Here is a 23,501-nt window from a genome sequence, read left to right as displayed (position 1 = left end):
AGCGTTGAGGACTTGCAGAGTGGGGATGCCGGCTCTGCTGCCATCTCAGTGCCTGGATCTTGGTGCTATCAGCTGTCGCAGGCAGGAGCTGTGCTGACAGCCTCTAAAATAAAGGCATAGAATGGGACCCGGGGGAACTGCTTCTCTTCCCATCTCTTTAGGCGAGACCCCAAAGAGCACTTGAGAGGTTCAAAGGTAATGGAAACTGGAAGGAGGAGTGAAACCAGTTCAAAAGCTCGGTTAAGAGGAGCTGGGATCAGCTGCAGGTGGTGGCTGTGAAGAGGCAGAGGCAGCGGTGTGTGGGGCACAGCTGGAGCTGCTCAGGGATGTGAAAGCTTCTGTTCAGGGGCAGCCACTCGCTCCCACAGAGCCCACACGGGGAGAGATGATCAGAAATGTGACCGAGTTTCACACCTTCCTCTGACACGGGTCATATTGTGCCTTGTCAGGGGATCACATCCCTCTTCCAACAGCCAAAACCCCAGCAGAGGCTCTGCCCCAGACCCCTCCTTTGGGAGCGCCTCTGAACTTTTCTGCTTTGCAAACGCACTCGGGTTCCCAGCCCTCCTCTTCAGAGATGCTGCGGTCAATAACTCACCAGGAGGCTGCTATTCTCCCTCTGCTTCCCACCCTCCCACTTGCCTCGGTCTCTCTGCTGCATTCATGCCTTTTCAGCCCTCCCTCGGCAGCGGGTGAGGGATAAAGCGGTGCTGGCTGAGCACGACGCGGGCTGCGCTCGGGATGCTGCGAGTCAGAGGAGGGGAGCCTCAAGCACCGGCACCTCAAGGTGGGAGTGAGAGATTTTGGGCTGGGAGAAAGAGGGGACACCACACGTGCTTTTTTAGGAGTCAGGTGCCCACAGCCAGCTGGCAGTGGCTGGGAATCGGGCAGCTCGGTCCCTTTCTGTGCCTTTAAAGACGGAGCTGGGAGCGATGGGGAGGAGAGGAGGGGCTCGTGGAGCGCAGCGACATGCGGTGTTAAGGCTCCAGGCTGTAGCTGGGGCTCAGAGATGCTGTCAGGGACTCGTTCCTCTTGGAGAAACTCCTGCTGGAGAAACATCTCTGGCAGGATCCTGTGGCGATGGAGAAACGCTCAGCCTAAAAATGCCCAAAAATGAGCCTGGAAAGGCTCGGCTGGGTACCAGGCAGGGAGAACTCACTTCACTGGCCCCTGCTGGGGAGGGCACCAGTGCTCCTGCTGCCACCAGCTCCGAGGGCAGTGGGATCACCCTGGCTTATGCCCATCTGTTAGAGTAACAAGTCACAGAGCTGTTTTTTTCACCCCCTTCTCTCATGCACCCAGATCCTGCGTTGCCTGTTGCAGGAACACCGAGCTCCCTGCCCCAGGGAGTGGGTGCCCGTGCTGCTGGGCACCTACCTGGGATGCTTGAGGGCTTGATGGCTTCAGCTTCACTTCTTTGAGGCAGGTTCTAACCCCTCCCTGAGCTGGCAATGTCGCTTTGCTCATGTGCTCAGTGCTACCAGAAGGGATGGGTGACTAGCCTGGAAGGACCGAGAGGAATAAAGTGAGGGGGAAGCTCCTGTGGGGTCTGTAGCTGGTGTCTAGTGTCAGCAAGGAGAGGCCTTGTGTCTGTGGGACTGTCAAACTAGGTCCCAAACATTTATAATTGCGGCTGAGGGGCATCACAGGGCTCCTTGTTGCTCCTGAGCAGCAGTTGTTGCCTTGGAGAAAGCAGCACGAGGAGGGACACAGGGAAATGTCTGGGCCAGAAGGTCCAGGTCCTGTTAGAACCTCAAGCCTGAGGTAGGCTGTGTGTGGGCTGGCTCTGTGGGTCTGGGTACAAAAAAGCCCCTTTCCAGCCTCTCTGCCCTGAGCTTCTGGTGTGACTTCAGACTTTTTGGTGGTACTGGGGGTAGACAGCCCCTGGGCTGCTATGGATGCCTGCTAAGGAGTGGGGGGGATGGACGGGGGCTGCAGAGGGGACAGGGATCTGTGCCCGTTTCACAGACGTTTCCAGATCAAGCAACTTGGCCCAAGGGACCAGCGCCTGAGTGTCCACCCCGGCCCTTGGCAGCCAAACCCGACCCGACCCCCCCACCCCACGACCACCGGGCACGGCGCGGTACCACCGCGGCTGTCCCCGTGGGGACGACGGGTCGGGGTGCGGCGATGCCGTCCCGGGGGGGGCGCGGGGTGTGTGTGTGCGTGTGCGTGTCTGTGTGCTGGGGGGGGATGAGGGACGTGTTGAAATAGCGGCTGCAGCCTCCCGCGGCCCCGGCGCGGCGGCCGGCTCTGTTGCCGTCATTATCTGGGGAGCGGATGCCGAGGGCTCTATGGGGACCGCTAATGGGCCGATTCCATTTCAGCGGGATGACGCCACCTCGGTAAGCGTTAAGAGCTCCAGCTCCGGGAAAGGCGAGCGGCAGAGAGAGGGAGAGATGCTAACGGGCAGCCAGAAACCCCTCCCTCCCTCCCATCCTCCGCGCTGCCCCCATTCACAAGGAGCGCCGGGGACCCGCCTGCGTTCACGCACCGGAGCCGGGCAGCCCTCCCGGGCTCCCCGCCCGGCCCCGCTCCCCGGGGCGCGGAGCACGGCCCGGTTGCGGGGCCGGGGGGGCGGGCGGTGCCCCGCGTCCATGCTCGCCGCCGCTCGCCCTTAGGTAGCCCAAGCTCCCGGGCCGGGCCGGTTGCCCCGGGGCTGGCTCCCCGGCCGGGCTCGGCGCTCGGATGGACCGGCGGAGGAGGCGGCGGCGGGGTGAGTCCGCCCGGCGGGGCTGCGGGACGGGGAAGGGACACGCGTGGGTTGCGCCCGGCGGGGCTGCGGGACGGGGAGGGGACACGCGTGGGGTTGGCAGCGCGGGTGGGTAGAGGCGGGGTGGGGGCCCGCCGCGTGCGGGTGTACACACGCGTGGGCAGCTCGCGTCGAGGGGACGGGGGGTCCCTAGGCACGCGTGGGCTGTTTGCCGAGGGTCTCTGGACGTGCACGGGGCCGTGGGTGTGCGGTGAGGCGGGGATTGGGATCTCGGACACGCGGTGGGGTGCGCGCGATGGGGTTGGGGTCAGAGTCACGCGTGGTCAGAGTCTCACGGCGGGGCTGGGGCGTCCTGAACACGGACGGGGTGCAGGCACGCGTGGGCTGTGCGGGGCTGGGGGCTCCGAGCCACGCGTGGGCCGTGTCACACGGAGAGCTGGGCTGGGGGGGGGGCGGCACATGGCGCGGCTGTGCCCGGGAGCTGCGGACCCGGGACACGCGTGGGCTGGGGTATCAGCCTCCTGCCACTGCCCCGCTCCAGCCCACTCCACCAGGGACAGGGTGAGGGGGTCCCTCCGGAGGGGAAAAAGCGCTTTTCTCCCACCTGGGCGCCCCCTGCAGCTCGTCCCCGGCTTCCAGCCACCTCCAGCTTGTAAATCATTTGCTTTTACGATCCCTCCTCTGGCCCATTATCACACGAACTTTATATGTTTGGGGCTGCTGGCGGCCATAAAGCTGGCCGGGTTTCCGGGGCTGGCATGCCGGGCTCGCAGGCAGGGTGTGAGGAGGAGGAGGAGGCTGGGGACACGCTGCCCCGGCCCCCGCCCCGACGGGCAGGTAGGCAGGGAGGGGAGCAGCAGTGCCTCGGGGATGGTCGGAGCAGTGCGAGCCGGGGACGGACCGGTTGCAGCCCCGGGATGGGCTGGAGCAGGAAGGGCTGGGAGTGAGTTGGGGGCACTGGGCTCCCCGAGGGGTGAGTGGGGCAGGAGTGGGGTCCCAGCTGCTCATTCAGTCCCTCTTCTCCCCGTCCCACTGGACTGGAGGACTCACATATCTTCTGGCTCATATCCCCTTGGGTCCCAGGGGGACCTTTGCCACCTTCTGGGCTGCATGTCTGTGTCCCTGCACCCTGTGATTGTGGGTGCAGGAGGGCTGGGGCCATGGCTCAGTGCTGGTGTCCTCCCAGGTCCTGTCTTGCCCAGGATGCTGTGTCCAAGCCCTAGACCCAGATTAGAAGTGTCTGGGTTGCAGTGCACTGCCTGGCCCCATTGCCCACTCCTCCCTCTGCCTGCTGTCCCCAGGGCTCTGTCCCCCCTCACAGAGTCCCCTGTGCCACTCCTTCTGTTCCATGGCTCCAGGAGCTCCTCATGTCTCCTGAGCTCCAGGGCTGCTGGTGTACAGGCTTGGGTGCAAATGTACTGCCCTTTGCTTGCTGTTTATCTCCCAGTTCCACTGCCTCCATCACAGTGGCACCTTCCACTGCCTCAGCCTCTCCCTTTGGGTCGCTCTGGCTGAGTCCTCCTGCCCAAGCACAGCCGAATCCCAGGATGGAGGGGATGGACAGCCAGATGTGAGCATTTCCTCCCTGGTGTCAATCAGCAAGGTCCCCTGAACAATCCCAGCCCAAGATGGGATCTGGGTCATGAGAGATGTGGGAACCTGCTGAGGTTACTCTCTGCTCCACTCTGCATGGTCATAGCTGCAGGCTGAGATGTGCCACATCTCTGCAGCGGTCTGGAGGGTTTCAGGTCACCAGCCTGTGCTTTAGTCAGACCTTTCCCAGGTGAGGAGCACAGTGGCAGCAGGTAAACAGCTCACAGGAGGCTGTTTCACCTCTGTGGCCCGTTCTCATCCTGTCAACGTGCTCACAAATCCTTCCCTGGGTCAGCTGTGCCCTCCCAATTCACCTTGGTTCTTCTCTTAAACAAATCGGTGTCTGAATCAATGGTGGGGGTTGTGTCTCACTCACTGCCACATGTCCCTGGATGGGTGAGCATCTCTCTGGAGCTCACACAGAGGGAGTGGCAGCTGGGCTCCCTGTGCAGGAAAAAAACCCAAATCTAAGCAGATCAGTTGCCTTTTCTTTCCGGGGAGGGGGATGGGAGAGACCAGATCTTGCTTGAACAGTCAAAGTAAGTTGCCTTTGCTTTTCCCTGCTCTTCAAGGTCAGCCTAGCTAATGAAAATCAATCTTCCCTCTGCCTCTCTCTGCTGCATGAGCAGATTCTACCTGTGGCCCCTCACCTACTTGAAAGCCCTGCCCTGCACCGTGTGGGGAGCTTCCTACTGAAACAGAGCCTTCCTGTGAGCACGGGGACAATGTCTGTGTCACTGAGGGATCACTCGTTTCATCTGCCAGAGGAGAATGGCTTTGTCCCAGGGAAGCTGCTGTGCACGGAAAGCACGTATCTGATCCTGGAACCTGGGCTGGAAGTGCTGGGGGATAGCTCTTCCCTGGGCTCTGGTGTGCAGGGAAAGGCTCCTGTCCTCTGCATGCTCCGGGGAGGTTTGGGCAGCAGAAGTGGGAAGTTTCTTTCTCCCTCCTTCCTTCCTAAGGGCTAAGACCTGTCTCCACTGCAGACCCTCCCCCTGCCTGCCTCTCTCCTTGCCCAGCTCCGTTGGAGCTTTCACCCAGGCTCGAGTTTTTTGCGATGGGGCTGATGCCACGAGGCCAAACCTGTTGGGGCACAGGAGAGAAATGTGTGACAGGAGGATCCTCCTGCCCCAGCCCGGTGCCCTCGGGTGCTCCTGCCCTTCCCTCTGGGTACAGCGGGTGCCGCTGACAGCTCTGTGGACTTGGGAAGTGCTGTTTCCTGCACACCACAGCAAACAACAGCAGCCTCGGTGCAGGGAGCAAGATGGGGCTTGCCTGCTGCACAGTCTATTCTCCCTGCTTCACCCCGTGTTTGTGCTGGGCTGAGACAGAAACCCGCCCTCCTCCAGCTTCCTGATGGGGGGAATCAGGCCCTGGGCTGTGCTGGGGCTGTGTGTGGGACAGTGGGATGCTTGGCCCATGTGTGGGTCTCATTAGTTGGGATTTCTTGCTGATGCTGCCTGGAATGAAACGTGTTCAGCTCCCCCCTATCCCCTGGGTGCAGCACCGGGAGGCTGGAAAGCCCCCAAGCAGTCTCCTGCTCCGGAGGAGATGCCCTTCCCCGTTCTGTCACTGGCTCTGGATAAGTCACAGCTTCGTTTCCCCTCCTCTAGAGGGAACGTTTCCCCGGGGAAGGAAAGGACTGGGGGGGGGGTCTGTCAGTGCTGGCAAGGGGTGGGAAATCCTCTGGAAGGACATGGGAAGCTCAGAAGCACGGGGAGATGTCGTGCCTGCCTGTTCTAAGGGACAGAAAGGCCCTTGCCTTTTGGACTCATCGAGCCTAAGTCTCCCCAGGCTCAGGCTTTGAGTTCTTTCAGTCTGGTTGTTGGAAATGGCTTCATGAGGAGTTCTCCAGCCGGTCTTTGCTTCCTGGTTTGTACCTTCTCAAAGGTAACAGAAGTGTTTTCTCTGTCTTCCCGCCCCATCCTTCAGGATTTTTAGATGTGCTCTGATGCCGCAGGGTCTCCTCACTCCTGGAAATGCAGCTCTCTTCCAGCGTGGCTGAACTCAGCTGTGACGAGACCATGGACCCACCCGCTGAGGACTTCCAGCAGGTTCTGTCCCTCGACCAGATCCGCTCCATCCGTGCCAGCAACAACTATGTGGAGAGACCGGCTGCCTGCTTCCAGCAAACCCGCTCCAACCCCTCCCTGTCCCAGCCACAGCACAAGCAAGAGTGGTCCCAGGACCGCCTGGCGTCTTCCACCTTCCAGGACCTGCACCGCAGCCACAGCCAACAGCACCAGATGCCGCCTCTGCAGCAGCACATGAGCCATTCCAGCACCGCCAGCTCCGTCTCCCAGAGCACCACGGCCTCGGACCAGCGCCTCCTGAGCAGCCTCACGCCCTCCCACTCCGGCCACTCTCTGATCCGGACGCAGCCCAGGCCCGGGGAGCTGAAAGCCGAGGAGTCCCCGCTGAAGGGGGTGACGGAGAAGCCTCCCCTTCACCCCGGCCACCTCTTCATCTGCGAGGAGTGCGGGCGCTGCAAGTGCGGGCGCTGCACGGCCGCCCGCAGCCTCCCCTCCTGCTGGCTCTGCAACCAGCGCTGCCTCTGCTCCCCCGAGAGCCTCCTCGACTACGGGACTTGCCTCTGCTGCGTCAAAGGCCTCTTCTACCACTGCTCCACCGACGACGAGGACACCTGCGCCGACGACCCCTGTTCCTGCGGGCCGGGGTCCTGCTGCGCCCGCTGGGCCGCCATGAGCTTCCTCTCCCTCCTCATGCCCTGCCTCTGCTGCTACTTTCCTACCCTGGGGTGCCTCAAACTTTGCCAGCGGGGTTACGACGGCCTGAAACGACCCGGCTGCCGCTGCCAGAGCCACACCAACACGGTCTGCAGGAAGATCTCCTCCTCCAGCGGCACGCCTTTCCCCAAGACGCTGGATAAGCCGGTATGACCCTCCCGGGGAGGAGAAGCTTTGTTCCTCTTCCTCACCCTCCTCATCATCCCTCTACCCTCCTCCTCCTTCGGCTCCCTCCGCTCTGCTGCGCTCCCCACTTCCCACCACCACGTCCCGGGAATGAGATGGGTGAACTGGGGGTGCCCCAGCCCCGGGGAGCACGGGGAGGCTGCGGGGCCAGGGCGGCTGGCACGGAGCTGCCGGGAAGCGGCGGGTTTGCACAGGCGGGTGAGGGAGCGGCAGAGGCAGAGCGAGCAGCAGGCCCCGCGAGGAAAGGCGGCCGGGGGCACTCAGGACTCGGCTCTCAGAGGGATTTGGGAGTTGCTGTCCCGTGGTGTGGCCCTTTGCAATGTGGGGGAGAAGCAGGTCGGCACATCCCCCCTGCAAGAGTCATCCAGGAGCCAGACTTCCTTCTCCCTCTCTCCCCTTATCTCTCTCCAGCACTTTTTGTGGGTGGCTTCTCTCACGTGGCCATGGTTCCCTTTCCCCAAGGGGGTGACCCCCGTGTGCTGTGGGGTCCTACCAATGGCAGAGGCTTGGAAGCCACTGGGAGAAGCAAGAAAGCTTCAAAATGAGGTGGCATCGTATTTTTTTTCCGTCTCAAAGAGGAAGGGAAGGTGTGGGAAGCTTTAGAAACCTTCTGGCAGGGGAAGGAGTTATGGGAGGCAGCCCAGCCCACTCGCTTCTGCCCGACTGCAGCAAGGGAAAGGTCCCCTCTGGGATTTGGCTGAGAACTAGGAGCTGGTTTCAAATTGCCATTCATCTCTCAATGCCTTGAAGGGCTGCCTCCAGAGCACAAGCCCTGGTGGGATGGCAGCTGCCACCCAGCTCCTTCCCACTGCCGAGCAGATGTCACAGGCACCAGCTCTGTGCTCGAGCCCCGAGAGCCCCGACCTGGTACCTTCCACCAGCACTGAATTCACTTTAAAAAACACAAAGTAACCCCCAAACCCAACTGTCAAGAGCTGCCACTGGTGCTGCTCTCCCTGGCAATCGGCACCGGCCCCGGGGCACTCCCTGGAGGTGATTTCCGTGGCTCCTGTTGCAATGGAGGGAAGCAAAGAGCAGAAGGAGGTGTCAAAAGCTGGGAGCTCAGCCTTCCTCCCCCTGCAGAAGTTGCCTTGGAGTCCTCCCTTCTCTTCCCTTGGCCCACCAAGCCTGCTGGCATTGCCTTGGCATCCTGCAGCGCCAAACTGGAGATGGGTCTGACCCAAGCCCCGGGGCTGGGCCATCTGCACACCAGAAGGAAACCTGGAGCAGGGTCAGCGCTTCGTGCTTTACTTGCTGTGATGATAATGAGCCCAACACAGTCACTGTGGTTGGAAGGAGCTCGTCCTGGTCCTGGACTCAGCCCCATCTCCATTGCAACCGCCCGGTGGCCCCCGTTGCCCTGGGCTGGTTTGGAGGCGGGCTGGTGTCCCAGTGCTCCTCTCTGCCTTCCTCCTCTGAGGTGTGTGAGTGCAGAGGGAAGTGAATGGTTCCCCTGGAGAAATATATGCAATGTGTCCCTTGGCTTCCACCGAGTCCCTGCCATCCAGGGCTCGCCCTTTGCTTTCCCTCGGCCACCTCTTTCCGTAGAGTTCTGTGGATCTATTTTTGTATATATAAATATAACGTTAGGATGGGTAGGTCTATTACTAATAATATTCATGATACTGCTGTGAATGGTGCCAGATGCAAGGTTTGGCTTCCTGGTACACTTGCACATGCTGGAAGGTGATGATTTCCCAATCTGTTTATTGCTAATCCTAAACCTTTAGTTCCTGGGTAGTCGGGAGAGGGGGGTTTAGGGATGGTCCTGGGAAGGGTCTGCTTTGCAGAGGGAAGGTGTGATTCAGTGCTGGCCGTGGGCTGAGGCAGCAGGCAGACCCTCACGGTGGGATTCCTCTCTCTGTACCATTTGCCATCTGAAAATCGGGGCTGATCCGAGCTCCTTCTGTTGCAGAGAGGAGCAGTTCCAGGGAGTGATTCATCCCTCCTGGAAACGTTATTCATGAGATGATGTTCTGGCAGGGCCTCTTGCCCTGCACTCAGATGGGACCCAAACACTGAATCGTGGTTCCCTGGGGAAGGGGAGATGGATCCCATCCCTGGTGGGAAGTTTGTGCCTGGGGCACGGCTGAAGTCCTCACCCTGCTTTCCCTGGGCGAAGGCTGAGACCCCAGCAAGCTGTGGGGAATCCAGGATGATGCTCAGGGTGACAGTGAGGATCTCCTGGTGTTAGGAAGGGAGAGGGCCATGTCTGTGCATCTCACACACCCTCTGAGGCCAGCTCTAGGCTCTGGATTCATTTGGGTTTTAAGGCCATGCCTTTCTCAGAGGCTGCCCTGTAGGTGTGCACACCCCCATGACATCAGGCTGTGTCTCAGGGGCAGCAGATATAAACCACACTGCAAACGTATTTATCCATGTGCTGTTTGGCTCCTGACTTCCAGGAGATGCTTGGGGGAGAGACTTCCACCCAGAGGCACCTTTCCTTTTGAACACTCCCTTCACTCTTCTATTGGTGCTGATGAAACTCCTTCTTCCTACAACATGGAAAACTTTGTTTTCAGGGAAGAAAGGTCCCTTTTTCACTGAGGATTTAGGGAACTATTTCACTGGAGTGAGAGTGTGAAATAGTTCATTGAAACTTTCGAAAGAAAACTAATGAACAGAATTTTCCAACTTGCTCTACTTTGATTTAGGTGGGTTTTTTTTTCTTTCTTTCCTCCTCCTTTTTAAATGGATCCTGCTTGTAAATTTAGTTACCACCTCTGTATCTTTGCAATTCATTGCTTCCTCTCCTGATGGTGGAATGACTCAACATGCGAAGCTTCATCATTTTTTTGCATGGCCTCCCGAGTCATGCAAGCGTGAGGTGACCTCCCCCAGGTGCTGGGGCTGTGGGATGGATGAGGAGATGGCTGTCCACATAGCAGCTCCCCAGAGCCAGTTTTGCTTGGCAGCAGCCTGCTGAGGCGGAGCCCTGCACTGCTCTTGCAGCAGATTCACCTCCAGGGCCTGGGAGGAGGCCAGCGCTGCTGCCAGTGGCCTTCTGGGCTGTTTCTGGGTGCGTGCACAGGTCCCATTGCTACCAGGGAATGTGGCCACAGCCTGGGTGCAGGGCTGGAGAGTCTTGCACCTCTCATCTCCAAGAAAGGACAAACCTGAGGGATGTGTTTTAGGGATCATGGCCCATGTGGAAGGGAATGGGAGCAGAGGAGAGCCCTGGGTGGGCACTGAGCTCTGCCAGAGCAGCACATGGCTCGGCTTTGTCTGTGCTCAGGGCAAAATGCAACGCCACATCCAGGCCTTGCAGCTGCATGGCTTCGAGAAATTCAGAGCTGTTGGCCTCTGCCCTGCTTGTAGGGGCAAGTGGCTTCAGGTGGGGCTGCTGCTTCCTACTCTGTCTGGGGGAGTCCCAGCGAGCTCTCAGCAGAAAGAACAGGTTGAGATTTGCCAGAAGCTCTCCAAGGAGCTCAGCTCTGATTGCCTGAGCTCCTCTGGCTGTGAGTATCTTCTGATCATGTTGGCTCCTTTCTTTCCTGAGCTTTTCCTAACATCTTCAGAGCAGATCCATCCTGCTCCCTGCCCACCTCCCGCTGCCAGATAGTTTGGTTTCCCTGCAGAGAGGGCTCCAATTTTTCGTTGGGGTTGTGAGCCCCTTTCCTGCCCCACCCTGTAATGACTCAGATAACATCTGCTCCAGATGTTTGTTTGTAGCTGCTTAGCCTGGCAGTTTGGGTTTCTCTCTGTCGTGACGTGTCTTTTTTGGTTTTCTTCTGGGAGAGTCACATGCTGAGTCCTCTGTTTTCCCTGTGCCCCTGGGATTTGACAAGGATGGAGGGAGCATTTCTCTCTGTTGTGTGTCTCTACTGGTTGTGGGTTCCTTTGCCAGGAAACGTGCAGGGCTGTAGGGCAGATTTAGTCTGGGAAATAGACACTCAGGTGCCAAAGGAGCAGGAGGCAGGAGCTACTGAGCAAGACCTCAGCTCCCTTGCTCTGCTCCCCGTGCAGGAGCCTCCTCTTCACACCCAGACCTCCAAAGCTCAGTCCACACACAGAGCTCCCCTGGTGCTTGCTTTCTCCAAGGCTTCCCTTGGTCCTTTCTTGCAAATGTGGGATCATTCCCAGCACAACTGAGGAGGGGGCACTGGGGACCAAACTGGAGTCTCCTTCCCATCCCAGCCCCATAACTCTCCTGGTGGAAGGGCAGGAGTGGTCCTTGGGCTGCTGGAAGCATCAGCCTGGGAAACACAAATGCCAGCCAAATACCTTAAAGAACACAGGGGAAGATTTTTTGGGACTCTACGCTCAGATTCCCCTAAAATTCCATTGAGTTAGCTCTTCCCCATCCCCGTGTGTGAACCCAAAGGCTGTTGGGCAAGCGTCATTGACTAAAACCTGCCAAAGCCCAGAGTAGCAGCTCATGAGCAGCTGCTTTGGAGAGGTGAGCAGAGGGGTGAGAGGAGCTGCTGTGAGGTTTGCAGGCCTGCACTGCATGAGGAAGGAGCACACTGTGCCCCAAACTCCCTGTTTCCAGCACCCCTTTGCTCATTTGCTCTGTGTCTCAGGGTGTTTGTAGAGAGCCGGGAGGTCTTCAGGTATCGGAAGGTCCAACTTTTCTGTGATCAGCATGTGAGGAAAGTAGCAGATGAGAGACATACCCCCCTGCCCCAAAGCCCATTCTTGGTGTTTATAGGATCCAGCTCAGCCTTGCCTCCTTGAGGAGCCCATGGGACACAGACCTGCTGGAGGCTGCTGGTGAGCAGCTGGTCCATGTGGGCTCAGTCTGTTTTGGGGTATTTCTCAGTGGGCATCGGGATCTCTTGGAGCTCGTGCAGGTGAGGGTTGTTTTGCTGCTTGGGGAGATGTTGCAGAAGAATCCCCTGAGGGCATAAGGTTTGCAGGGGGGCTGTGGGTAAGAGGGATGTAGGATGGGAAGAGATCCCACGGGGCAGAGCACACGTGCGAGGGCCGGGCCAGGGGAAGCGGCGCGAGGTCTCCCGCTGGGTCTCTCTCCTGCTGCACCTTCCTGCAGCACCCCAAAGGGCTTCAGCATGAGCAGGACCAAACCCACCCCGGGCAACTGGCCTGGCCTTTGGGGGAGTTGGCTTCTCACACCCTCTGTCCCAACAGCAGCATCAGCCAAGAGGCACGTGGTCATCCCAGAGCTGGCATGGCCGGTCTCCTCCTGCCCCGTGCTCTCCGCCTTCCCCTCCCTCCCTTCCCCTGCCCATCCCTCGGGCCTTGGCAACGCTCTGTGGGCAGTCCCTGGCCTCGTGGCCTCCTGCCTCCCCAGGTGCCCTCAGCACAGAGTTCTCTCCTTTGAAGATGGATCACCTTTGGCTTCAAAGGAGGGTGTCATACCAAGAACCGAAGCCTCTTCATCCCCGTTGCGTTGGTACAAAGGCCGTTCTGTACAGTGTATAAAGAGCTCCCTCCCTGGCTGTCTTCACCTGGGTTCCTTTCAATAAGGTATAATATATGTTTATAACCTGATGGCTGGTTTGGGTAGTTTTTTTTGACAATACTCTTGTACCTTTTAAGGGAAAATAAAAGAAATAGTTACAAGAAAAAAGAAGCAACCAAAGTATTTATTTGAAAAGTTTATTTTAAAGATAAGGGGAAAAAAAAGAACCTATTTATTTTAATGCACCCTCTTCTGTTTGGTTTTCTTCTCTTGCAAAGCTAACAACTGTTACTGAACCACTGCTGAGATGAAAGAAGTAATTCTATGGGTGGCTTCACAAGCCCACTTAGAGCAACTATTCAATAAAAATATATATTGATTTTGAACGTGGTGTTCCTCGTGTCTTTGTGACAGCTGGGGGGTGAGTCAGGCTCCTGCCCTGGCAGGGCCCTTCCTGGGGCACTGGGCTTGTGCTGCTGTGGGCTGGCTGAGTGTTGGGGGATCATTTTTGCCTCTCTGAGCTCTCCCCATGGCAGCCCTCTCCTGATGCTTTAAAGAAAACCTCAACAATCTCAGCTTCCCTCAGTCCCGGGTCCTCAAGCAAGTGTTGGTTCCTGTAGCAAAGGGCAGGAGCACAGAGGGAGGGACTGTGGTGAGAAATCCAGGAGATTTAGGAAGTTTCAGTCACTGCAGAGAGATCCCAACACGTTCCCAAAGCCTGTTCTACTGCCAGAAGAGATGGGGTGATGCCAGAGGGCAATGGAGGTCTTCTGCAGGAGGAGCTGCAGTTTGGAAGCAGCCGTCTCTTCCCACCAGCTGCAGAAGGCACCTTGAGGATGTGTTTAGCTTCAAAAAGGATGAATCTGGGCCATGGCACCAGCAGCTGCTGAATCAGGCTGGTGCCTCTGATGTCTCTGTGCATGCTACAGGTCAGTGTTTCATGCACTTCTGCACCCACAGAGCCCAGTAACAACTTCTTGGCTCGAGAGGTTCTTCTGTTCACCCTCACAAAGACATTGGATCTTTATTCAAACACTTCCAGAGTATGAAGTCCTCTCACAGAGGTGCAGTGGCTCATGAGTCCCATGGTTAGTGCCACCTCCCTGATTTGAATTTGATGGCTTCATCCAGCCCTTGACTGAGGGAATCTGTTTGCTCCAGCTGCAAGGGTCCCTTCGTAGCGTGGTTCTGTGCTCAAGAGCCCTCTCAACCTCAGTATTTAATTAAAACTGAGCATTCTCCATGTCTTCTCACCATAAAGAGCCTCTTCTCAGGCTGTTTTGCTGGTTTGGGAGGCCTGTCTGTACCATTGCTTTCCAAAGCATGTCCTGATGCCTCAGACACAGCATTCAGGCTCTGCCTCAGGGTTGTGGAGGACAGATGTGAGTCCAAACCCCACTGTGACTCATTCTTCCCCTGCTTCTCAAGCAAAAGATGACTTTAGGCTATTTGCCACCCATGGGCTCTTTTCAGTGCCAAAGTCCCTGTTTCGTGGACAGGACCGGTTTAATTCCTAGATGCACAGCCTTCCTTTAACCAGCTTAGAGCCCTTTTAGTTTGTACAGTACCACCTTCCCAAGCCTTCCCTGTCTTCATCAGTTCATGCCACCAAATCTTACTGGCCTATCTGGATCTTTATCAGCTGTGCTCTTGTAGAGAAAGGCTGAAGGAGAGCTCAGGAGCTGATTTGTACTGTGACATTAGCAGAGAAGCACAGGCAGGTGGCCCACAGACCATGAAGACCTGACAAAGATGGTGATTGCTTGCTTGGATGTTTTTCTTCTGTTAAAAAAAGGTCATTATGGTCCAAGGCATCACAAAAAGTGACAGTAATTGGGCTTTCTCCTAAGGTTAGGGTGGTTCTTTAAACTGCACAGTCTTTTCTATTTTGCATCTGTGTGACAAGCAGGTGGAGGCTCCACTGACTGGAGCCAACCATGACACACACCACAGAGCACTGGGGAAGCAGCTGAACTGGTGGGAGCACCAGGTCACAATGCTGTAGCTGGACCACCTGGATGGCTGAGTCACTCCTGCTGATGCAGCCTAGGATAAAAAGCCACTTCTTCTTGGCTAACACAGCCAGGTGTTGTCCAGAACTTAAATGGACCAGCACAGCCAGAGCAAGCAACAAAACCCTTCCGTAGAGGCAGAGGTTTTCCAGAAGTGGATTTCTACCCCTTTGGTGTTGAAATCTGTCCTTGTCTTCAGGGTGAGCAAAGTTAGGCCAAGCTCAAACGTTTCTGAGCCTGTCTAGATGTGACCCAACCCTCTGCCTGTGCCAGAGACCCACAAGAAGGCAGCATCAACACTCAGAAGTACCTAAAGGGTGGGTGTCAGGAGGATGGGGCCAGTCTTTTTTCTGTGGTGGCCAGTGACAAGACAAGGGGTAATGGGCACAAGCTGGGACACAGGAATTGCCACTGCAAGAAGAGAACAAACTCCTTTGGCGCTGAGGTGAGGGAGCCCTGGCCCAGGCTGCCCAAGGGAGGCTGTGGAGGCTCCTTCTCGGGAGGTTTCCAAACCCACCTGGACACGTTCCTGTGCCCACTGAGCGAGGGGAACCTGCTTGAGCTTTAGGGTCTAGAGGTCCCTTCCAACCCCTACCATTCTGTGATCCCTCAGCAGCCAGGGCTGGTGCTCCAGGAGAGCAAGGGGAGGTGTTTGCAATCGAGAGGTTGGCTGTCTAGACAGCGGAAAGAAACAAGCCCTCTTAAGGACTCATTCATCTCTTCCTAAGATGGCTAAATAGGTCAGATGACTCATGCCCTGAAAGTGCCTATTTCTCTTCACTTGACTACAGAGAGGGAAGGAGCTCCCGACAGCCCTCTGCAACGAAGACATCTGAAGGTGCAGGATCTGAACCTGTCTGCTGTGGTGGTTTTAGCAGGTCAGTGAGGGAACTCAGCCCTCCCTGAGGATCCAAAGGGCTCTTCCTCAGTGACTTCGGCAGTGATGGTGATGAGACCAGGGAATAATTAGATGCCAGCTGCTTTTTAAGTCATACTGAAGGTGATGTGTGTGTAAGAACATGAGCATCAGAGTTGGATAGGACCAGCCAGGAGGTCAAATCTGTTTTCCCGCTGACACCATAGGTTGTAGGGAACTCCATGTAGGGCTGAGGGCAGCTCGTTGCTCTGCAGACCCTCTACTCTGGCCTGAAGAAGCTAATGCTGCTCTGGTCTGGGCAAATAGGAGAGCACAGTCTGATGTTGCTTCTCAGATCTGTCTTTCCTACCACTGTCCAGAGCTGCTGTTTGGGAAATGGGGCCCTGGGAGGATCACGGATTTGGGATTCACTCTGGCCAGTGAAGGGGAAAGGCACGAGGAAAGAGGAGCCTTTGAAATAGCTCAAACAAGAGATGGCACCTGCAAAAGGTTCACCCATGCTGTGCTGCACCTGGGGATGCAGGGGAGCCTTGCTCCCTCCAGGCAAGAGGGTGTCCATGACCCTGCTGCTGCTGATGTGCCACGGTCCTTTTGCCAAACAGTTTGCACCCAGCAACGTGCATCTGCAGTTTGTGGCACTGCCCTGCTATTACAGACCCATGCCTTGGCCCTGCAAAACATCATCACGAGATTGGCTTAAAAAAATCAAGATGCAGCTCACAGCAGATTCTTGTTTTTCATTGCTGCTTTTGGAGGCTGACTGAGTCATGCTCACAAGCCTCTTTTGCCAGACACCAGGGCTAGCAGCTTCGCTCAGATAATTAAATGAGCAGAGATTCTCACGTGAGCTCAGGAGCCAGGGGTTTAAGTGGAGCCCCAGATGTTGCAGCCTGGGGTTCAGGAGTCACAATGGACACTCCAGACACATGTCAGAGAGGGCAGAAAACTGCAGTGTGCAGGAAGGATCCTTAACTGGAGATAGTACACAAAAAGCAGGAGGGACATGAGATCTGTCTTCCAATTGCCGTCCAGTCACTGAGATGCTCCTTCCTCTGGACACCTGACTCCTTCCCCAGGCTTGGTCTTTGGCAGCTACTGGATGCTGATGTGCCAAGCTGCAGTGCTTATGGTCTTCCTGGGGTGACTGTCACACTCATACAAGCACCACCAGCAACATCCCAGCCCCTGCCTCTGCACCCAACTGCATTTTGACGTTCTCCACTGGTGTCTGAAGGAGCAACACTCTCCCTTGGCTGGAGACCTTACCTGGGTACCCCTGTGGCATCCTCCCACTCCCTGTTTCTGTGCTGGGGAAGTGGCTGAGGTTGAGGCTATTTTCTTCCAGGCACATTCAGTGCAAAAATGTTTTCCTGAAATGAAACTCAAGCTCCAAACTTCCCTGGGTAGCTTGGAAAGGATTTCTCTCCTTTATGCACTTCCCCTGGGCCTCCCTGTTATTTGGAAGGACATTTGCATGAAACAGTAGGATCTCAGCCTTTTGATGTGCAATTATCATCTGCAGAAATGACTAATCAATTAAGGATAGTCACTACCAGGATTTCTGTTTCTTTCTTTCTCATTGAAAGCAGAGCAAATGTGCCCCTTTGCACGGGGAAAAAGTAAAAGGCTGGGGTTGTTTTATCCAGCCATTGCTGCTGAAAACTTCCTGATGGATCTGGCAATGACATCAGGCCCTTCCTGGTCCCTGCTGTTGTCACCATCAGCTCTGAGCTGGCTGTGCTGCTGGCAGGGAGCAGGTAGATGAGCAAGCCCGTGCCACTAACCCTGCCAGCTCAGCGGTGCCAGCGGGAGTGGGGACATGCCAGGAATGGCTCGGATTGCACTTGGAGAGGAGCTCAGGCAGGTAAAAAGCTGCCCAGAAGTGTCAGCCAGCATGAAGATATTTCCATGGTGGTCCACCTTGAGAGGTTTCAGCTAGAGGAGAGCCTAGACTGAAACTCCCAGTCTGGGCTTCCCCTTGGCATGAGGGAATGTGTATTTGGAGGCTTCAGCCTGTCTTTAATCACAAAGCACTCTGTTGGAGTCTCTGGCAAGAGGCAGAGGGGCTGGGTTGTCTCTCCCAGACACATCTGGTGACATTGGTGTCTGCTCCTGTCAGAGCTGTCCAGTCTGCCTCAGCAGCTGCTGTCTGTTCTAGGGAGCCATGGTTGGGGTGGGCATGGTTGGGTGGGCAGGGAGCCAGCAGACAGCTCAGGCTGGGCAGCAGGAGGAGATGCTGGAGGGGCACAGCACAGTGGTGGTGGTGGTGTTGGAGTGGGAAAAAAGAATAAAAGCATGTCCAAATGGATAATGTTGTCCCAGATGAAAAGGTAACCATGAGCCTTGACCAGGAGAGGCAGGTTCTGCACCAGGAGACGGAGGAATCTCTGCATGTGGGTGTGTGCACAGAGCATAGGGAAACTGAAACAAGGGCCCAGGAGGTCCTAGATTCCCACCCTCATCCTGATGGCTCTGCCTGAGAGGGTTTCCCACAAAAGGAGAACAAAACCCCTCCTGGGCAGAGAAGCCTCGTGGTGCAGTTCACTGTGTCACCAGAGCTGCCACAATGTTCAGCAGCTGAGGGGGCAAATGAGCTTCAGAGCAATGAGCCAAGGTGCAGAGGAGGCCCAGGGACCTGGCACTTGCCACCTTGTAAATAATGGAAGCCAGATGCACTTGAGAAGAAGGTTTGTAGGAAACCTTTGCAGCTGAGCATGCTGAGCACTGCTGCTACCTGTCCTTATTGCTGTCCTGAGCATCCTGAGGAGCAGAGGGGAGGCTCCCACCCCAAAGGTTTGTTTTCCCACCTTTTCTCCTCTGCCCCTTCACACTAGGGCTGCTCCCAGAATCTCTGTGTGACCCACACAAGGGGCACAAAGTTGGGGGTAGCCCCAAAGGCAAGAGAACAAGCTGAAGCTGAAAGAGGAGCAGAGCTGTTTTGTAACAGCCTGCCCCTGGGGAGAGATCACACCACACCGGAGAAGAGCCTCCGGAGAGGAGCAGCAGGCACGGAGGTGACCAAATGAATTGACACCAGGCAATTCTCATTGGAGCTAAAGAGACAAAGTAATTGAAAATAAATGAAGGAATATGACACCTGGCTGGCAGATTAGTTATCTATAGCGGCCCTTTCCTGAAATAACTGCCTCCTGAACATCAGACACTGAGGCAAAACCAAGGAGATGCACGTGTAAAATAGGCCACTCCAGCAGGGACCTGAAGGCCCCTTTATTTTTAATGGAAGCTGTCAGAAGGGTTAATTGGATGTGGCACAGCAGTGCCCACTGTCTGGGGTGCCCTCATCACCAGCAGCTGCTGTGCACCCAGTGTGAGATGCCCCATTGTCCCTGTCCTTGGGCAAACACTTGGGTCACAGACCAAGGCAGGTGAGGCCTTTCCTGCTCTGCAGCCTCAGAGAGAAATCCAGACACCTTGGGGAGAGCAGGGGTGTGGGGCTTTCACCTCACAGGGCTTTGGGCAATTAGGGTAAGGGGGCAGCCATCAACTCATCCTAACTCAAAAACGTCCTGAAAGCTCTTGGAGGAGGGTCATATACAAGCCATTGACCCCAAACTAGTGGTCTGGAAGGTCTGTTTGTTCAAAAGTGCTTTTGTTCCTGATGGGATGTAGCTTTTGTTGTGCAGAGCCTGGCATGGACTGTCCTTCCCTCTGCAGAGAGATGGAAGCAAAGGGGAAGAGAAAGGAAAGTGAGTGTGGGACTGGATTGATCAGTCCTGCTAACGAGGGGAACTCAACTCCTCACCCAAGCCAATCACCCTCCTGGCCCTTTGCATTGCTCATGGAGGGTGTGGGTGGGTCACACCTGGGAAAGGGGAGGTGCTCAGCACTTTGAAGAGCCAGGAGGTATAAGAGCATCTGGCTGCTGAGTTCAGAGCCCAGTGCTCCAGGTAGTAAGTGTGTGAGTGGGGTAGTGGAGGCTAAGGGAATGATAATAGGCTGATCTTCACCCCTTAGCTCTATGGCTTGTGTTAGGGAGCAACTTCTTCCTAGCTATGGGTATGGCACTGGGCATTCCCTCTGTTTGAGGGGGAGAGTGGTGGCATGTGGCAAAGAGGGCACCAGCACCAGCGGCCATGTGTTCCCTGGCAGCTGTGCTCTGCTGGGACACAGCATCCAGTGCCCCAGGGATGGGACCTGCAGCAGCAAATGGAGAAGATCCTGCAGATACCTGGTAGGTGGCAATTCCTGGGTGAACATGTTGGGTTTAAGCTTCCTACTGGGTTTTCCCCCCACCTCATGAGGCAGAGGTGGGTTAAATCTCCCACCACCCTGAAGCAGCACCACTGAAATGCCTGTACATTTTGCATGGAGGAGCAGAAAACCCCTTAAATGACCAAGAAGCCTGAAAAAAAGAGTGGCTGGCAAACACAACAGGCCTGAGGAATCATAATTCCCACAGCCCCTCAGTGGGGTGGGCTGAGCACTGTGCCTGTGGTGTGAGGTGCAAGGCAGGGACATGCACACCAGCTGAGGATCCACAGCACCTTCCTGGAGACATTTTCCCTGGGGTAGAGGCTTGGCCATGCAAGAGGTTGTGTTTTGGGAGAGGATAGAAAACAAGTGTCTCCCATTGCAAAGCAGCAGCAAAGTTGCTGCCAGGGCTTTTCCATGCAGGCTGAGGGATTTTTAGTGGGTGCCTCCACTGCAATGGAGGCTGAGACTTTGCACCCCCAAAGCACCTCATCTGACTGAAAGAGACAAGCACCAACAGCCCTTCTTTTATATACCAAGATATGCTACTGGTCATTCTGCTTCAGCTTTTTCAGGCATCCTGGGTTTTGACAGTTCTCTTGCTCACTTTCATTAAATGAAGCAGGGGAGTAGACAAGGCAGCCAGGAGCTCTGCTGTCCCAGCTGGGCTAAACTTCATCAAAAGCAAGCAAGGCTCATCCCTCCCCCTCCAACAAATGCAGCTGAAATCTTGTCATGCAAACATGGCCAACGCTACGCTCTGCCCTCTGCCCTTCATGGGGCAGGTTGTAAGGTCACAGGGATGTGGTCCCCTGGTATTGATCAGGGCTCTTTTGGGATGGCATATGGCACCAGGTTTCAAAGGCTGAGCAGCTCAAAAAGAATTAAGTGGGGGCAAAGAGTGGAACGTACCAGATTGAACTGCTGACATGCAGGGGTCAAAGCTCAGCGGAGATAAAGCGGGTGCTGGAATGGCCTGGGCAAGGGCAAAATAAATAAGTGAGCATTAAAAATCACCCTCCCACCCCCCCTGAAATGCTTGTGCCAAAAGCCCAAGGGAAAGAAATGGGCTGGATGAGCTTGACAGCCCAGGGAATGACTTAAGGGGCAAAATGCTCTTGTTTGTACCTAGGGATGGGTGTAAGGGTGCCTCAGCTGCAAAGTGCACCTATGGACTTACCACCTGGTATTTTCTGGGCTTCTCAAGGATAGAAAGACCATGGCTGTTTCAGTTCTTCCCAGCATTGAAATGCTCTGTGGGAAGGCACAGGGCAGTTCTTCATTTTTGTCCCTCTCCTGTCTGGGCCAGGTAAGAGATGAATGAATCCCATGGTGCCCTCATCTCCATCTTTACCAAAGCTCCCCAAGATCCCTAGTGTTCAGTCTGTGGCTCTTTAAATCAGTGAGGTTGTTTTCCCATCTGATTTTGGTTGCCTCCTTCTTGTGTTCTCTCATGCTCAGTCAGCTCTGCCTGCGGGACACGCTCTGCTCTGCTGTCTGATGTGTCTCCTCTGTTTGGTTCTTGATAAAATGAGTTGCTTGCTGTGCTACCCAGCAGGGCCAGCTTTGCTTCCAACCATGGATGGTGCATCTAGAGTCTTGTCACTGAGACACTGTTCCAGCAAGACACTTCCATCGTGAGCACCAAAGCACCTGGACATGAATGTCCAACAGCGATCTCTCAGGCTTTCCTCTCTGAGCATTTCTAGTTGTGTGCTGAGAACAAGAACTTCCCCCAGTGCTGGTCACCTTACAAGTATCTTTATTGCCCTGATTGTCAGGGTTAAACCCCTTTGAATTTGGGTGGGCTGAGGGGCAGCTCAGCAGCCAAAGAGAACAGCTGAATACTTGGAGGCATGGAGAAGAACCTGGCTGTGAAACCCAGTGACACATCTAGAAGGTTATGCTACATCTCCTCTTTCCACTGAGCTCCCAGGTGTACCAGGCATGATTGGCAGGATGGGATTTTGCACTCTCATGTGTTTCTTCTACATCTGTGTATGTGCAACACTCTAAATGGCACGTTATCCCTTCCACTCTGCACTTTCCCCTGAGTTCCTACCTCTCATGAGGGCTAGAAAACCTGTTCTAGAGCTGCTGTACGATGAGCAGTCAGTGCTTAAAAATGCTGCCTTCCTTTCTCCCTTCCCTCTCTTCATGGTGAATTTAGTAGCAGATGGCAGCCTTACAGCCCTGAGAATGAAGTGCTCTGTAATTGACAGCAGAACACGAGTAGCAGCAGCGAGATCTTCCTCCCTTCTCTTCCAGCGCCGAGCCTCCAATGGTGCAGAGTGAATAATTCAGCATCCATCTCTCATTCAGCAAACGCTGCCAGGGAGCTCTGTGAGGATGAGTTTTATTAACTGGACGGCTGGATGCAATTTTCCAGCAAACCCTGTGTGCAAACAAATTGTAGCTGACTGCTGGGTAAGTGCCAGCACTTATGACTGTCTGCTGGTACGGGGAGATGAGATGCCCACATCCTGTTACACCATCTCCTCTGCCTGTGAACTCTTTCCCAAGCCCACAAGTAACTTTGCTGCTGAACAGTCATGCTTTCATATCAGAGAGGCTGTTTTTCAGGCAGACACATGTTCATGACGTTCTTTTTGTTCCCTGGGAACACTTGAACAGCATCTCTCTGCCTAGCCCGGGCTGCGAAAGCCATTGCGGATGTCGCTGATTGCGCTCAGGGGATCTGACCAAGAAAAACATCTCGGAGCCCTTTTGTTTCTGCTCCCTTTTGTCCGTTTCCGCTTCATTCCAGCATCAGGGTGGCTGTGTCATGAGGTGAGAGTGGCATCTGGTCTCATTGGGCCCCTTTGTTGCCATCTGCAATGGGTAGGAGAAGCTGTGGCCATCCAGGGACCACGCTGGAGCTGCAGGAGTGGTGGAAGCTGGGTAGATGCCACCAGCCAGACAGACCACTTTGGTTGTGGGTGAGCTGCTGCTTTTCACATTGCCTCTTGCCCATCAGCTGTTGCTTGCAGGTGCCAGCAGGGATGGCAGGTCCTCCCAGCCATTGTCCCCGCTGCAGGGAGATGTGGCAGCTCTTCTGAGGTCTCACAGGGCTTTGCTGTTCCGCAGTGGCTCAGCTGGACGCCTGTTGGGAAGTGTGATGGAGCTGAAACCCTGTGGTGGGCAGGTAAGGAAGCTCTGAGTGTGTTGGACAGGTGCCTGGAACATTAGGCTGTTATTGGAAACAGGAGGCTTTTATGGTAAGTAATTGTAGTGTTATTGGGCGTTTGCCTTAAATAGCCCATCACACTCCCATCTGTCGGCAGCTGATCCTGCAGGGAGAGGTGTGAGCGAGCGCAAACGTGAGGAAGGTGAAGTGGGTTTGTTCACATGCCATGTCAAATGGAGATCCAAGGCAGCCATGACAATGAAAGTGTCTCTGGTTCTTTTGCTGAGCAGAAGGGCGTGTGTCCCTGCTGCCCTGGATCCCCTCAGCTTGGGTAGCTGCTCACAGATGGATGTGATATTCTTCTCAGTTGGAGCAGGGACACACTTGAAGAGGTGCAGCAGACAGTGGTCCCTTCAGCAGCAGAGGCATGTTGTAGGCAGAGAGCTTGTTTTTAGCAGGAGTGCACATGGCCAGAGTGTTAAATCAGGTCTGGAAGGGGCTGGTGCTAATCCTCATGGCTCCATAAAGCCCTCATGGCATTGGGGGTCACTGGTGCTTGATCATTCCTGGCAGCTTTGTAAGTAAGTTCAGAGATTTGGATGCAAGATCTCTGGTCTCCCAAGCTTTGCAATGCTATATCACCCTGCTGTGTTCTCCAGATGATGTGGG

At 55.6% G+C, this 23,501-nt stretch overlaps 1 protein-coding gene across 3 annotated transcripts; it reads left to right on the top strand.

The window, feature by feature from the left end:
* The first annotated feature begins 503 nt into the window (after window positions 1-503).
* On the top strand, window positions 504-12,990 carry SPRY3 (sprouty RTK signaling antagonist 3). Of its 3 annotated transcripts, none has more exons than XM_062006682.1 (2): window positions 504-787; window positions 6,239-12,990. In XM_062006682.1, the coding sequence occupies exon 2, from the start codon at window positions 6,286-6,288 to the stop codon at window positions 7,204-7,206; it is 921 nt and encodes a 306-aa protein (XP_061862666.1). In that variant the 5' UTR covers window positions 504-787; window positions 6,239-6,285; the 3' UTR covers window positions 7,207-12,990. The 3 variants fall into 3 exon arrangements, with proteins under 3 accessions (XP_061862666.1, XP_061862668.1, XP_061862667.1); XM_062006684.1 differs by lacking the exon at window positions 504-787 and adding an exon at window positions 2,243-2,345; XM_062006683.1 differs by lacking the exon at window positions 504-787 and adding an exon at window positions 2,365-2,716.
* The last annotated feature ends 10,511 nt before the right edge of the window (window positions 12,991-23,501 follow it).

This window comes from Colius striatus, chromosome 13 (genome assembly GCF_028858725.1).
Source record: "Colius striatus isolate bColStr4 chromosome 13, bColStr4.1.hap1, whole genome shotgun sequence".
Lineage (NCBI taxonomy): Eukaryota > Metazoa > Chordata > Aves > Coliiformes > Coliidae > Colius > Colius striatus.
Note: the sequence above shows the minus strand (reverse complement) of the source record. Positions and strands in the feature narration are given on the sequence as shown.

What these genes read in the sequence shown, in the direction of transcription:
- SPRY3 (XM_062006682.1), top strand. Translation starts at nt 6,286, where the DNA reads ATGCAGCTCTCTTCCAGCGTGGCTGAACTCAGCTGTGACGAGACCATG.